The 13,391-nt window shown below is 51.7% G+C and overlaps 1 protein-coding gene across 1 annotated transcript; it reads left to right on the top strand.

Annotated features, from left to right (window-relative positions):
• The first annotated feature begins 1,960 nt into the window (after positions 1 to 1,960).
• Positions 1,961 to 5,022, top strand: LOC116493608 (zona pellucida sperm-binding protein 3-like). Its single transcript, XM_032195116.1, has 9 exons — positions 1,961 to 2,368; positions 3,007 to 3,125; positions 3,209 to 3,312; positions 3,495 to 3,672; positions 3,750 to 3,870; positions 3,974 to 4,065; positions 4,134 to 4,279; positions 4,526 to 4,645; positions 4,892 to 5,022. The coding sequence occupies exons 1-9, from the start codon at positions 1,961 to 1,963 to the stop codon at positions 5,020 to 5,022; spliced, it is 1,419 nt and encodes a 472-aa protein (XP_032051007.1).
• Positions 5,023 to 13,391: the final 8,369 nt, after the last annotated feature.

Genomic DNA, 13,391 nt, shown 5'->3' with positions numbered 1-13,391 from the left:
CTCCGATCTCAGGGAAAACGCAGGTGCTGCTGCTCTCTGTGGCACGCGGCCAAGCTGGGCGCCCCCATCCCTCCCTGAAGGGCTGGAGGGGAAGGATGGTGCCCACCCAGCCCTGGGCTTTTCCCTTCTTGCCAACCTTAGCACGCTTTGCTCCGAGCTCTTCCAAGCCCAGGCAAGGACAGCCAGCGTATGCGAGGAGAAAGCCAATGTCCCCCAGTGTCCTTCAGCACCGGAGGAAATCTACAGCCAGGGATGGGAAGGGTTATTCCTTCAGAGCCATTAAATGCAGATCACAGTGATGGATGTTGGCGGGAGGTGGTGGATGTGTTTTCCTTGATGTGTTTTATTTTTATATGTGATTGTTTTTTGTTTTTTGCTTTTTGTTTTCTGCCTATTGATCTCATCTCCCAAACGAGAATAAAAACAGTTCCCACCCATCAGATTCAGCCTTTCCCACCCCAGCTCCTGGAAACTCCTTTTTTTTTTTTTTTTCACTGGAGTGTTAAATACTGTATTAATCGGGGAATTGAATGCTTATCTGGCAATGTTTAAGGCTCATCAATCTCCCCTCCACTGAGCGAGCGCAGGGCATGAGCTGGGCTTGGAGATGACCCACTGCTTGCTGAATTAATAAAGAGAGCCTGAGCTGCCAGAGAGGTTTTTCTTGTTGTATCATTTATTCATCACTCATAAAACTATCCACGCTTCGGAGAGACCACAGCAGATGTGTAATGCATGGGCCTGCAGCAAAGGTGGGCGCTGCTGGGATTCGGCTGCCTCCCCCGAGGCCACGCAGCACGTGTAACCCCAACCCCACCCCGCAGAGGGACAGAAGATGCTTCATCCCATAAAACCCACATTATGGGGCATGCATGCAATGCTCCTGTAGAAACACACTCTGAACACAACCACTTGTGTTAAGAACCCCCCTCGGCTTGTTCAGCACCAGGGCACTGTCCCCATGCCGAGGAGACCCCACTGCCAGCAGCTTCTCGTGACCCCAACCCCTCCACCCAGCACAGCCATGTACAGCCATTAGTCATCCTACTGTACGCACGAGCAGCTGTGCCAATTAGCATAATTAACACATGAGGGCCAATTAATCTCTTGATTATGCCTGCCATTCACTTATCAGCTGCTATTATGGGAAGATCGGCTTTTGTACCTCTGCTTTCTATGCAAATAAGCCGGTTATGATGCCTTCATTACTTGACGTACAATTACCCAGCGCAGATACCCATGAAATCGAGCACGGACAGATTGCCAGCGTGCACGGGCCAGAGCCCAGGTGGATTTGGCAGCTGAAGGAGCTCTGAAAGTCCTCTCTGTGTCTGAAAGTGCCACCTCGAGCAGTGCACCACACCATGGGTTTTGGGGAATCTGATGTGCAGGAGACTGGAAATATTTGTGGGATCGTGGCTGAGCCCTGGGCACGCCAGTAGCCAACACTGGCTCCAGCTCAGCCATAGGGAAGGGGACATGGGCACAGGCACAAGGGATGCTGTGGCCACAGGGGCTGCTGGTCCTAGATCCCATCTCATTGCCACCCCTGGGCTTGGTTCTGCTGCTCTCTGGTATCAGGGACGCTCTGGAGGCCATCAAAACCTGCAGTCCATGGAAATATGGTGGGATGCAATATGTCCCCACCACGTTAGCCTGCTGTCTGTTCTACCATGGTGACCTCTTGTCCCCAAACAAGTGCCTGATGCCACCCCCACCATGCAAGGCAGGAAGACGTGGGACAATGCTCTGGGGCAATTCCAGGTGTAGGGTTGGGGAGATTTTCCCTCCTGCCCCTTGAGGGAGAAGTGTCCCAGCTGGGTCTCATTAACCTGGGTAGTCCCTGGGTGCTCCAAGAGTTGGGTGGAGGCCCAGGTGCATCCCATCTGCTCTTCAGGGAGTTGGTATAAAAGGCTCCTGAGCAGACTTTTTTCCATCTGTTGGTTTTGTCAGACTCAGGATGGGGTCTGGAAGCAGCCTGGGTATTGTTCTGCTGTGCTGGGCACTGGCTGAAGCGGTGTCTTACAGCCCCTGGGATCTCTCCCTGAGGGACTCAGGGGTCTTGAGGGTCCGAGGGGACTCTTCGTGGAGATGGCCTCAGGTACCTTCCTTCTCCCAGCCCTCCCCGTGGGCATGGGTGGATGTCTCCCAGCTCCAGGCTGCTGCCCCCCTGCACCCTGTGGCTGTGCAGTGCCAGGAGGCTCAGGTGGTGCTCATGGTGCACCGGGACCTCTTTGGCACCGGGCGCCTGGTCCGGGCTGGGGACCTGACCTTGGGCACAGCTGCCTGCCCACCTACGGCCCAAAATGCTGCTGAGAATGTGGTGACCTTCGTGGCTGGGCTGCACGAGTGTGGCAGCACCCTACAGGTGAGGTGGGGTGCTAGGGTGAGGGGCTGCTCCATCCCTGGTGATGCTGCTTGGGTAGTGGGTTAATGGGCTTTGATCCACACTGGAGTGATTAAATTGGGGTTATTTGGGACTAGTAAGTAGTAATGTGCTGCCTAACTCTTGGGAATGGCTCAGCTCTAGAAATTATAGAGTAAAGGTGATGCCAAGGGTTGAGGTTGGGGTGAGGAGTACAACTGCTAACAGCAGCTCTTGAGTGAAGTGTCTTGTGACCATTGCAGGGCTGGTTTTGAGTATGCGTGCCGTCCTTAAGCCATAGGTGAACCTGCTGAATGGCAAGCAAGGCTTGTAGTGTTTTTCTTCTATCTCTTCAAGAGCCAGAATTGATGTGCTCCCATTTATTTAGGAGGAAGGAGGCTTCAGGCCTTTTGTCCTACAGCCCTTGCCCAGCTGATGTGGGCACTTCTTAGGGTGGTAGCCCTCAAGACTGATCTCTTATGAGGTCAGCCTTATTCTCAGGTGCAGAGATACCAGGTCAAACCTTCATGGCATCCTGAATGTGGAGGACAGGCTGTTGGAGTTGCAGGTCCTGGTACTGGGTGCCTGACAGTGCTGAGGTTTATTTTGCTGACTTATCAGCTCTCCCATGTCCCTTCCAGATGACCCCAGACTCCCTGATCTACAAAACAAGCTTGTTCTACAAACCCACTCCTGCTGGCAACGCGGTCATTGTAAGAACCAGCCCAGCTGTGGTTCCTATTGAGTGTCACTACCCCAGGTGAGCCAGTGGGGCCATGTCTCTGCTCCTACAGACCTAGGGTGGTGGTGATGGTGTCTCTGCTGACACACCTCTGCTTTTAGGAAGAGTAACGTGAGCAGCAATGCCATCCGGCCTACCTGGGCTCCCTTCCACTCCACGCTGTCAGCAGAAGAGAAGCTGGTGTTCTCCCTGCGCCTCATGAGCGGTGGGTGCCCTCTCTGATCCTGGCCATGATTACTGATATCCCAAAAAAACCTTGGGGCTGGGTTACCCCACACCCTACAGGAGGGGCATATGGGGTTGCTGGTCAGTTAGGAGGCCCCATGAGGAAGGGAGGGCAACATGGTTTTTGCCAAAGCAACCTGTGGCTTCATCCATGCCTTCCAGATGACTGGAGCTCCGAGAGGCTCTCCAATGGCTTCCAGCTGGGGGAAAGCCTGCACCTCCAGGCCGACGTCGTGCCGGGGGGCCATGTGCCCCTAAGGCTCTTCGTGGAGGACTGCGTGGCGACTCCAAGTGCGGACCGGAGCTCCTCACCGCGCTATGCTTTGATCGACCTCAGCGGGTATGGGGGGGGCAGCATGGTCTGTGTGGTGGTGCCGTATCTCCATGGGGTGTCCCTGACTTCTGCTCCCTGTCCAGGTGCTTGGTGGATGGGAGAGCTGATGACAGCACCTCAGCCTTCGTGTCCCCGCGGCCGAGGCAGGAAACGCTGCAGTTTGTGGTCAATGCTTTCAAGTTTGCAGGAGATGACAGGAACCTGGTGAGATGTGTCTGACCCCCTGGCTCTGCCCCCACAAGAGCAGTGCTGTCCTGCATGAAAAAATCAACCCAAACTGTGGATTTTGGCTTAATTTCCCTTCCAGATCTACATCACCTGCCACCTGAAGGTCTCCCCAGCTGACCAGGCCCCAAACCCTCTGAACAAAGCCTGTTCCTTCAACAAAGCCAGCAGCCTGTGAGTACCTGGGGGGCTTGGGCAGGGGGCAGCCCGGAGGAGAGGGCTCACGGGTGGCTCTGTTCCAGGTGGGCTCCTGTGGAGGGCACTGGGGACATCTGCAGCTGCTGTGAGACGGGCAACTGTGCGCTGTATGGAGGCTACTCCAGGAGAAATAACCCCCTGGCCAGGTGGCCAGGGAGGCGCTTGAGGAGAGACATCTCTTCCAGGCAAGGTAGGGTTTAGTGTGCCCCAAAATGCAGCCCTAATTCGGTGACCTCCCAGGCTGGGGTGGCTGAGATGCTGGAAGGCCTGAGATGTCACCTCTCAGGGGTGAGCTTGGCTCTTCTCTGCTGTCCTTGGGCAAGAAGTTGTCCCTTGAGCATAAAGCTACACAAAACCACCTTGCTGTAAGCCCTGAAATCCCAATGGATCAGGAACTGCCTCTCCCACCAGCTCACTCATGCACATCTCTTCTTAGGTGGGTCCTCAAGGGCAGCAGAGGCTGAAGTCTCACTTGGACCGCTGCTAATCCTTGACCCAGCTCAGGGGTCACGGAGTGCCTCAGGACGGATTGTGCCAGCAGGAAGGGCACCGCAGGGTATGTGTCTGTGTGGCTGCACCTTCACCTCTCTGAAGGTGACTGCACGCTGATCTAATTGTGAATTCCTCCATGATTTCATGCCTAGATGAACTCTCTGGTGTATCTGCTGAAAAAACTGTCTGGGGGGATTTTCTTACCCTCATGCTGCCTGCATGTTGCGCCACTGCCAGATGGTGGAAAGCCATAAAATGTGTAGTAAGGGGATTTCTCTCTTCTAAAGCGGATTTTTTTTTCCTCTTCTAGGTGCTGCTGAAGGACTTTCTACGCTGGTCCAAGTTGCCATGCTCGTAGCAGCTGCTGTGCTGAGCTTAACTGCCCTTGGAATATTTCTCGCATGCAGAAAGTGCAGTTGCCCTCTGGGAATGTCACTGTAACTCCCTGTTACTAATAAAAAAAAAAAAAGTTTGTCCTCCCTTTGCACTCTTGGTGGTGAGAAGGGACAGCAGTCAGCCCCTGCCCTGATGGGATGGCATTTAGGGCTATGCTCTGGAACCAGGTAAGCCAGCTCATGGGGTGGCCACGAGCTTCTTGGGAAGCTACCACTGAAGCAGGGATGGGATCAGACTATTTGTGAGATCAGACCAGTCTGTTGCCTCCTGCTGAGAGCTGCTTTTCATCCCTGAGCAGCAGCAGCCCCCTCCAAGCCAAGCAAACTGCTCCTGGCCCTAGGGAGAGACTACAAAGGGGCGAAGCGGCAAGGCTGAGAGCGATGCCTGCAGCTCCAGTTCTTGGCTTTTGGTCCTTTCCTTTTGCTAGTGCCTTCTGAAAGCTGCTGCTGATTAAAGGCATTGCCTCTGCTTGGCAGCCGAATGCTGGAATATTTCTCTTTTGCCCTTAAGCCCTTGGGTTGCAATCCCCTAGCCATTAGGCTGCAGTCTAGTGCTGCCAATTCTCCTTACAACCCTCAAACAAAGCCTGAGCAGGGCTACATCTCTGCAAATGAGCCTTCCCTAACACCCTTATGCAACCTCTCTTGTCAGGGGAATGATCCTGTTTGCACAGAGAAATGAGCTTGGCACTTGTGCTCCATGGGCTGTGTGGGGTGTGAAGCAGGAACCCCAGCCCAGAGTGAGCTGGATTTGAAAGCCTGAGGACAATGTGCTTGGGGAAGATGGTTTTTTTTTTTGTTTGTTTTTTTTTTTTTTTTTTTTAATGAATTATGTAGCTGAGCTGAAATAATCAGGTGGAAAAATGAGGCAGCCATGCAAGCTTTTTGGGGAGGCTGAGATTTTCCTAGGTCAGGCCATCAGCCTTCATGTTTTATGCACAAGCTTCTTTGTGCAGGAGCTGAAAACCCCTTTTTCTTGTGTTGTGTGTTTTTTTTTTTTGTTTTTTTTTTTAAAAAACTTTATCTTGAGCTGATGACATGGGACATGAGGCTGTGCTGAGTGTGCATGGCCAGGCTGTGATGCTCAGGGTGGACCAAGGGGCTTCCAATGGTTCTCCTAGGGCCAGCCTCCATGCCCTTGTTCTCTGAGCAGGAGCTGGAGGCTGGCATCTACAGGAGATCCTCTTCAAGCCCCTCATCTTTCTTGAGGCTCCTCACTCAACTCTAAAACCACTTTCTTCCCATCCTCTAAGGAAATGTGCAGCCTGCTGCTCTTACTATTGTCTGATGTCGTGGGGTTTTCTCTGAGGCCTGGTGCTTCTCTAGGAAGGCAGCCACCACCAGAAGACTTCACCTCACCCTTCTAAAGCCTTCAGCCCCAGGACTAGGAAATGGGGGAAATCTAGCTAGTTTTTGGCTGCTTAAGTGTGAACCTCCTCTCTTCCAGTGGTGAAAATCTCTGGTGGTCTGTTGGATAAAAGTGAGCACAGGGAACACATGAGGAGCACCTGGGCTTGTGGTGGTGCTGGCAGCAGGGGAGGCTGAGCAAGAGGGAGCAGAGCCTGACTGGGGGCTCTGAGCCATGTTGCATCCCCCTGGGTTCAGATCCTCTCTCACAACCTGCCTGTATCAGGAAAAAAACTCTCCTGATGGCCCCTTTTTGAGCAATGAAGGGGCTGCATGTCAGCTACTGCTGCTTTGAGCAGTCAGCTTCCACCTTGCCAGCCTTTGTTTTTTTTTTTTTTTTTAACATTTTGATTTAGCACACCTTTGTTTATTTTTTAATCCAAAAACATTTCCCCACAACTTACTAGGGGGAGGAAAAAACCTTCCCTGGCTGCAGGAAGGCAGGCACCAGGCTGTCCCTGAATGTCTGCTCCCTAACCAGCTGAGCTCCAAGGAGCAAAGCACGTAAATAACTTCTTCCTTCCTACCTGCTCCTTGCTTAGTGTAAGACCCAGAGATTGCTTTCTAATCTGATTAATTGTGGTATAAATCCCCTTACATTGGAATTTTCCCTCTCTGTGAAGAGTGTGCATCTCTAAGATGCTGCTAGTGGAGGTGGGAGATGCAGTGCCTTTGCCCTGGCCTCACGAGCACCACATCCCTCCCCAGTCCCCTATCTGCTGCTTCTGGGCTTTATTAGCTTTTGTTTCCCTCGTATACACAAGCACCTGAGTAAAGACTTAATTAGAAAGCTGCAGATGCTGGCAGAACAATCAATTTGTGGGAATTAATAATGGGAATGAGGATGCAGTGCAGTTATTCACTGGTGTCTCCCACTTGCTCTAAGTGCCACGTTGTATGGAGATGTTGGTGATAAGCTCTAAGTGGTCTTCAAGGCAATTAATTAAAAGAAAAATAATTTACTACACAGGAGAACATCAGGTAGCACTTACAAGGATTTAAAGGTAAAAAATGAGCTGCTGCCCATGTTCATTTGGAGATTTGCACTGCCCTGTGGAAGTAGTGCAAGTGTAAACGCCATCTGGAGTAGCTGCACCAAAATGTCTCTCTCTGGGCAGAGACCATAGCAAGGCTAATTAAAGCCTGTAAAAATAATTAATTGAAGGCTTTCCCAAGAAATGGACCTTGCTGCTGCAAGGTGATGGTGGGCCTGGGTGCGTATGGAGGTTGTGGTGCAGGGCTGTGTCCCTGTGGTGTGGATTTTGGGGAGATTGCGAGAGGGTCTGGTAGGCTGGAGATGCTCTGGGAGATGCAGCATCCACCAGAGGAAGGAAAAACAAGGGAAAGGAAGAAATGTTCACTTTAGCCCTTCCACATTGTCTCATCACAGCACCCAAAGGCTTTGGGTTGACAGACATCTCCAGCCACGGCACATGCTTATCCTCCACCTTGTGCTCTTGTGCATTTTTTTTTTTAACCAAGGATCTGTGATACAATGAGAATTGAGTGTGTTTGTTTTTTTTTTTTTTTTTTAAAAAAAAGCAACCCGACTAGATTTCTAAGGAATGAGACTCCACTATCAACCCCAAGCTGCCTGCCTTATGATTTAGACACAAAACCGATGGAGGTCGCAGTGGTTTGTAGGGTTGGGGTGAGCCCCACAGGCAGCTGCACATCCCAAGGACTTTCCAGCACTATTTATGGCCCAAAGCATCCTCTGGACCTTGTCTTGGAAGAAGTGGGGGCCAAAAGCAGGAGACTGCTTTTTTGGCTGTGCTTTCACTGCATCTCAGAGGCTTTAGCCATGCTGTTAAACTACAGAGGTGGCGCTTGGTTGGCACCCTCTGGAGCCTTGTGAGCACATGGAAAAACTTTTAAAAAATAATAATAATTTAATAAAAAATGATAATAATAAAAAAAAAAAAAGCAGGAAAAATGCCCTCTTCTGTTTTCTTCTGACTTTATTTCTCAAGTCGCTCTGGGCTGAGGAGGTTGCATGAGTTGTGTTCTTCCTCAGCCCTCTGCATCCCCACCTCCTCTAGGAGGATACAAAGCTCAGATGCCCAAATTTATGCTTTAATGTCCGAATTTATGCTTTAATGCACACATTGGCTGCCCTGTATCAGGCCTAGTTTCCCAAAGATGTACATTATTAATGCTCCGCCTGCATGTGTTCAAGTAAATTGCTACACGTTTATTTTTTTCCTTCTTCCCCCCTTTCCATGGTGATTAGCAAAGCAGAACATTAGCCTGAATCTTTGCAAAGGTGAAGTCAGGTTGTTTGTTGTAAATAATATCCATTTTCCCTGCACAGACCTGGGGAAGGGGGGGGAAAAGTGGAGTTCCCGATATCTCTTGTGGGTATCTGTTACCATCCACGAGACAGCAGCATCTCCCCAAGGAGATGGAGTTAATTCACTTCTCTTGTTTTCCCTGCCTTAAAAAAATGTGTCGTGGTAGAAATGGATACAAAGGAGCAGAAGCCATTTGAAAACACCTCTGGTAAATTAAAGTTTTGCCGTATTTGCCGAGATAATTTAGTGTAATTCCCCGCTAATGAATTAATGTACCACTTCTTGTTCATTATAGCTTTCCTAATTTGATTGGGGTTCCAAGTGCTATCTAACTTCATTACCAGCAAATATTAATGTAATAAAATGGGTTTGGCAGACCCGGGTGGCTGTGTGCGTGTCCCCTGCACCCTACATAACCCAAAAGCAATGGGGACAAACTGGGGCTGCCTTTGATGCTTTGAAACCCAGAGGATGGCTGAAACCAGGGCTTTGGGGAGAGGAGTAGGAGGAGGAAGGCCAGGGATGTCACCCACCCATGAGGCTTCAGGCTTTAAAGGTGGGGACAGGATCAGCTCTTCCCAAACCCTCCTCCTCCATCCCAATGGCCCCATGCATAATTTAAGCTCTGTGTTGCTCACACTGAGCAATCATCTCCTCTTGGGCAAAAAGGGGATGGGGAGGGAGAGCTTTCTTTTTTTCGAGCCTCTTTTTGTTGTTTTATTCCCGAAGTGCTCCCTCTCCATGAGAGGGTTTTCCCATGGTGATATTCCCACCCATCGGAGCATAAAATTTAGCAGTGACCACAGATAACGTCCCAGGACACTGCCCGAGCCACATCCAGCGTTTGGAGCCATGGGACATGGTTGCTAAAAATTCACATTTTAATGCAGAGCTGAGGTGGGGATGTGTTCCACCACTGAGGTAGGAGCTTAGGAGCTCTGACACCCTGGGACTTTGGCTGTGGACTTGGCTGAACACAAAATCCCTCCTGGCTCAGGTGGCCTTGGGGACACGGCCCCACTTGTCCCCAGGGCTGTGACATCAAAGACAACAGCTTTCATTTTCCCCGATCATCATTATTATTATTTTTCCTTCCAAGAGCCACAACATTTTAATTATTTATTTGGAGCGTGATTAATGTTTTGTCTGACGCTGTTCTGCCAGGGGAGCCCCGGTACATTTTGGCTTAGTGAGAGCTAATTAAGAAGTCCCATCAAGCATGTCATCCCTTGTCTTACAAGCACCTCCAGGGCTGCTCTGGCACTGCTGCCTTTTTGCAGGCCTGGCCAAGTCCTGTGGCCACCATCAGAGCCCTGGGGGGACAGATGGGTCCTGGGGCTCTGCTGAGGGGTCACCAGTAGCTGCTGTCCCCATTTGGGGTATGTTTGTAAAGGGGAATTGGTGCTTTGAGCAATTTGTTCCCAAGGGTGAGTACAAGAACCTTGTGTGGGTGCTGGAACTTCATCCAAGCAGCCCCCATCCCACAGTGGGGACAAGACCCGAAGAGCTGCAGCTACCTATGGGACATGGGGTCTAAGTGACGTTTTTGGCCTCAAATCCTCTATTTCCAGCTGTGTTTGGGGAGGATGCTTTGTGGCATCCGCATGTCCACAATGGGTTATGCAAGGGAAGATGGCAACCACGGCGGTGACATGACACGGGGCCACCAGGGGCACCATCAGCATGGTCCCCATGCCCTGGCAGGGTGCAGGAGGAAGGGATGACGAGGACGGGGATGGTGGCACATGCACATGCGTGTGCGTGGGCACCCACTGCCACCCAGTGGTGGGAGAGCACCCAGCCACCATGCAGCAAGAGGCAATTCCTACCACGATAAATAGACGTGTGTTCCCCTTTGGGATACCAAGAGCTGCGTCCAGGTCAAGCCCAGCCACGGCCACCAGAGGACCAGACCTGAATCCTCTTGATCCCAGCCCAGGAAGGATAACGGGCCATGTCTACCTCCACATCCACATCCCATTGACACTGGCCATGCCCCGTTGATCCTACCCATTTATTCCCACTGAGACTTGGACCTGCTTCATCCTCACCACCTTGCTCGATGCTCTGGGCTTCCTATTGCCACCAGCTGCCCCCCTCGTCCCTCCCTGGGGGCGGTGGGCTGTCTCCTTCCCACTTCCCCAACCCCACCTTCCCTTCTCCCAGGCGAGCAGGCTCTTGAGAGCCAAGCTTGGCTCTCTCATCTCCATCCCATGGCACCAGGAGGGCTCGGTGATAACAACCCAGGGAGAGAGATAGGAACGATCTGAGGGAGGTGGAAGCTGTTGTGAGCAATGCATTTTCCTGCTGCAGGCGTTCTGCAAGGAGATAACCTCCGCCAGGCGGTTATCCAGCTCCAGAGCACGCAGTGGAAGCGTTGCTGGAGATAAGCAGAGCCGGGGAGGATGCGACCCCCCGCTCGCTGCATTGCAGAGCGAAATCAGGCTGGGGAGGACACAGCCGTGCTTTTGGGGATGCTCCCGCCCCGCAGCATCCTTTTATTCTCCCCCATTGCGCAGAGTGCCACACGGCTGGATGGGTGAGGATGAGGAGGGAAGAGCCTCAGCATCCCGAGGTGGAAACAGCTCCCGGCTAGCCCTGCAATCCCAAAGTAGAGCCTGAAGGCGAGCTGACTGCGTGGTTATAAAGAAGAAGCATTGCACGAGGTGCTGGTACATTACTTGCAGTAATTCAGCTGTGGAACAGCAAGGAACAAATAAGACAAGATGCTGTACATTAGCAGAGGCAGGAGGCATAGCCTCTCCCTTGGAAAAACAAAGCATTTGTCTTCCAGCCACAGCCAGCACCCGGCCCCAAGCGATGCGTGGTCCCCAGGGGCCACCGAGGCAAAGAGGGGGCCACCAAGGCAGGGGGGAGGTGGCTGGGGGCCCACGGGCTCCCCCAGCACGAAGGGCTCCTAGGCTTTTACAGGAGATGGAGCAGCCGAGAGCCTCGCAGGGTGTTTGGGATGCAGGCGTTGTCACAGCTCCTGGGGAGCCTGGCTTCATTTGGCTTTTATTTTCCCTGACCTCCTCCCCAGGTAACCCATTTCTGTGCGTTTTCCCCCCAGGATGGCGGAAGCGAGGAACTCGCTTTGCTCACCGGCCCCAACCGGAGGCAGCTGATTCGCATGCAAAGCCGAAATTCTGCTTTAAAACCCATCAAACTGTGCCAAACGCCAGCACGGTACCCGCCGGCGGGCGAGGAAAGGGCAAGAATTAGCAAAGCTGTCGCATCTCATCCCCGGGGCGCGGAGCAGCCGGAGCCGCCGTTCCGGGTCGTGTCCTCGTTTTATTTGCTGATTGTTTCTTTATTGCTTCTGGAGGAAACACGAGCCCTTTGCCCCTTCCTCCGCCGGCTCTCGTGAGATGCCGGGCGCTATTTGGGGCTTTCCCGATGTTTTCGGGGGAGCTGAGAAAGGGATGGGAACAGAGAACGGGGAGGGATGCCCCCATCCTGGCCTTCTCTGGGTGTTTGGGGCTGGTTTGGAGTAATTTTGAGCAGTTTTTGGTGTGGGCAGATGGATGTTAATAGTTAACATTCTATTAATAATAACCCCCATCCTCTCTAACTCTATTAATAATAACCCAAATCCTCCTCTTGAATTTCACCCCCAAACCCACCCAAGCAGGTTTTCCTGCTAAATAATGCCAGCAAAACCCCTCTGTGCTTGTTTCTGGGCATGCAGAGGAGCACGAGGACGTCGCCTGCAGCTTGGGCTGCTCTGATTTTTTTCCCCTGTGCCCCTCCTTGCATCTTTCTCCAGAAGTTATTAAGGAACAAAACTGCCTCTATTAATCACACCTATCCAATGGGGCCTGGCTGTAAAAACAGCTCGTAAAAATAAATAACCAGCTGTTGGCACGCAGAGTAATGGAGGGAGCAAAGAGGAGTTGTCCCGTCCCATGTCTCCCCGTGGTGGTGGCTGTCCCTTCTCTGGCATGTGGGACAGGGACATCCCAAACCCTGATGTCCCTGCTTGTGAAAATAAAATTGTCTTGGGGTCCCAGCCCTGGGATCACAGGGAGATGCAGAGGGAGGTGATGCTGATGCAGCTGCAGTGGAGAAAAAGTCCTAAAAACTGACACAAAATGCCTAAAAGCCCTTAAAAAAAAAAAAAAAAGGATTTTATCTCCTTTTCCCAGCTAATGGGGGTAGATTCTCATCAGTGGGCAGGTTCTGGGTTGTTAGCATCATAACTTATAAAAGTTGCTGATAAAATATTATCAGAAATACAGCCTCACCTTGCACCGCATCCCCAGGTGATGCCATGAGGGTCTCCAAAACCCATTGTTGCCATTCCTGGGGTTTATTCCCCTAAAAACTGTCTGTGGGTTCTCATTTTTTTTTGTTTTGTTTTTCCTGTCCCATTTTCCCTGCTGATAAAAGGGAAGAGCATCAAGCTATGATTTGGGGTGAATATAGAGCACTTTTTGAGAAAACCTGCGACCAGATTGCACCGGCTCCTTGTACTTCCTAGCAAGTGCCTATGGTAAACGGGGATAAAACACCCCAGGGAGGGATCTTTGCCCTTCCCAGCCCTGCCACCAACCCCTCCAGTGCGCCCACGTCCCCAGGAGAGGCTTCCCTCTCTGGGCACATATATACATAGGATATATATATGTTATGGCTGGCATTTCTCCATGACGAACAGTTTATTGAGCTGCATCTTCCGTCCACAAAACAGTTTAAAATTCCCTGAGCCTCGAACACG

This window comes from Aythya fuligula, chromosome 11, assembly GCF_009819795.1.
Source record: "Aythya fuligula isolate bAytFul2 chromosome 11, bAytFul2.pri, whole genome shotgun sequence".
NCBI lineage: Eukaryota > Metazoa > Chordata > Aves > Anseriformes > Anatidae > Aythya > Aythya fuligula.
Note: the sequence above shows the minus strand (reverse complement) of the source record. Positions and strands in the feature narration are given on the sequence as shown.

Coding starts and splice junctions, on each gene's coding strand:
- LOC116493608 (XM_032195116.1), top strand. CDS start 1,961: ATGGGGTCTGGAAGCAGCCTGGGTATTGTTCTGCTGTGCTGGGCACTG. Junction 3,871..3,973: donor CAGGAGATGACAGGAACCTG/GTGAGATGTGTC, acceptor TTTCCCTTCCAG/ATCTACATCACCTGCCACCT. Junction 4,646..4,891: donor AGCAGGAAGGGCACCGCAGG/GTATGTGTCTGT, acceptor TTCCTCTTCTAG/GTGCTGCTGAAGGACTTTCT.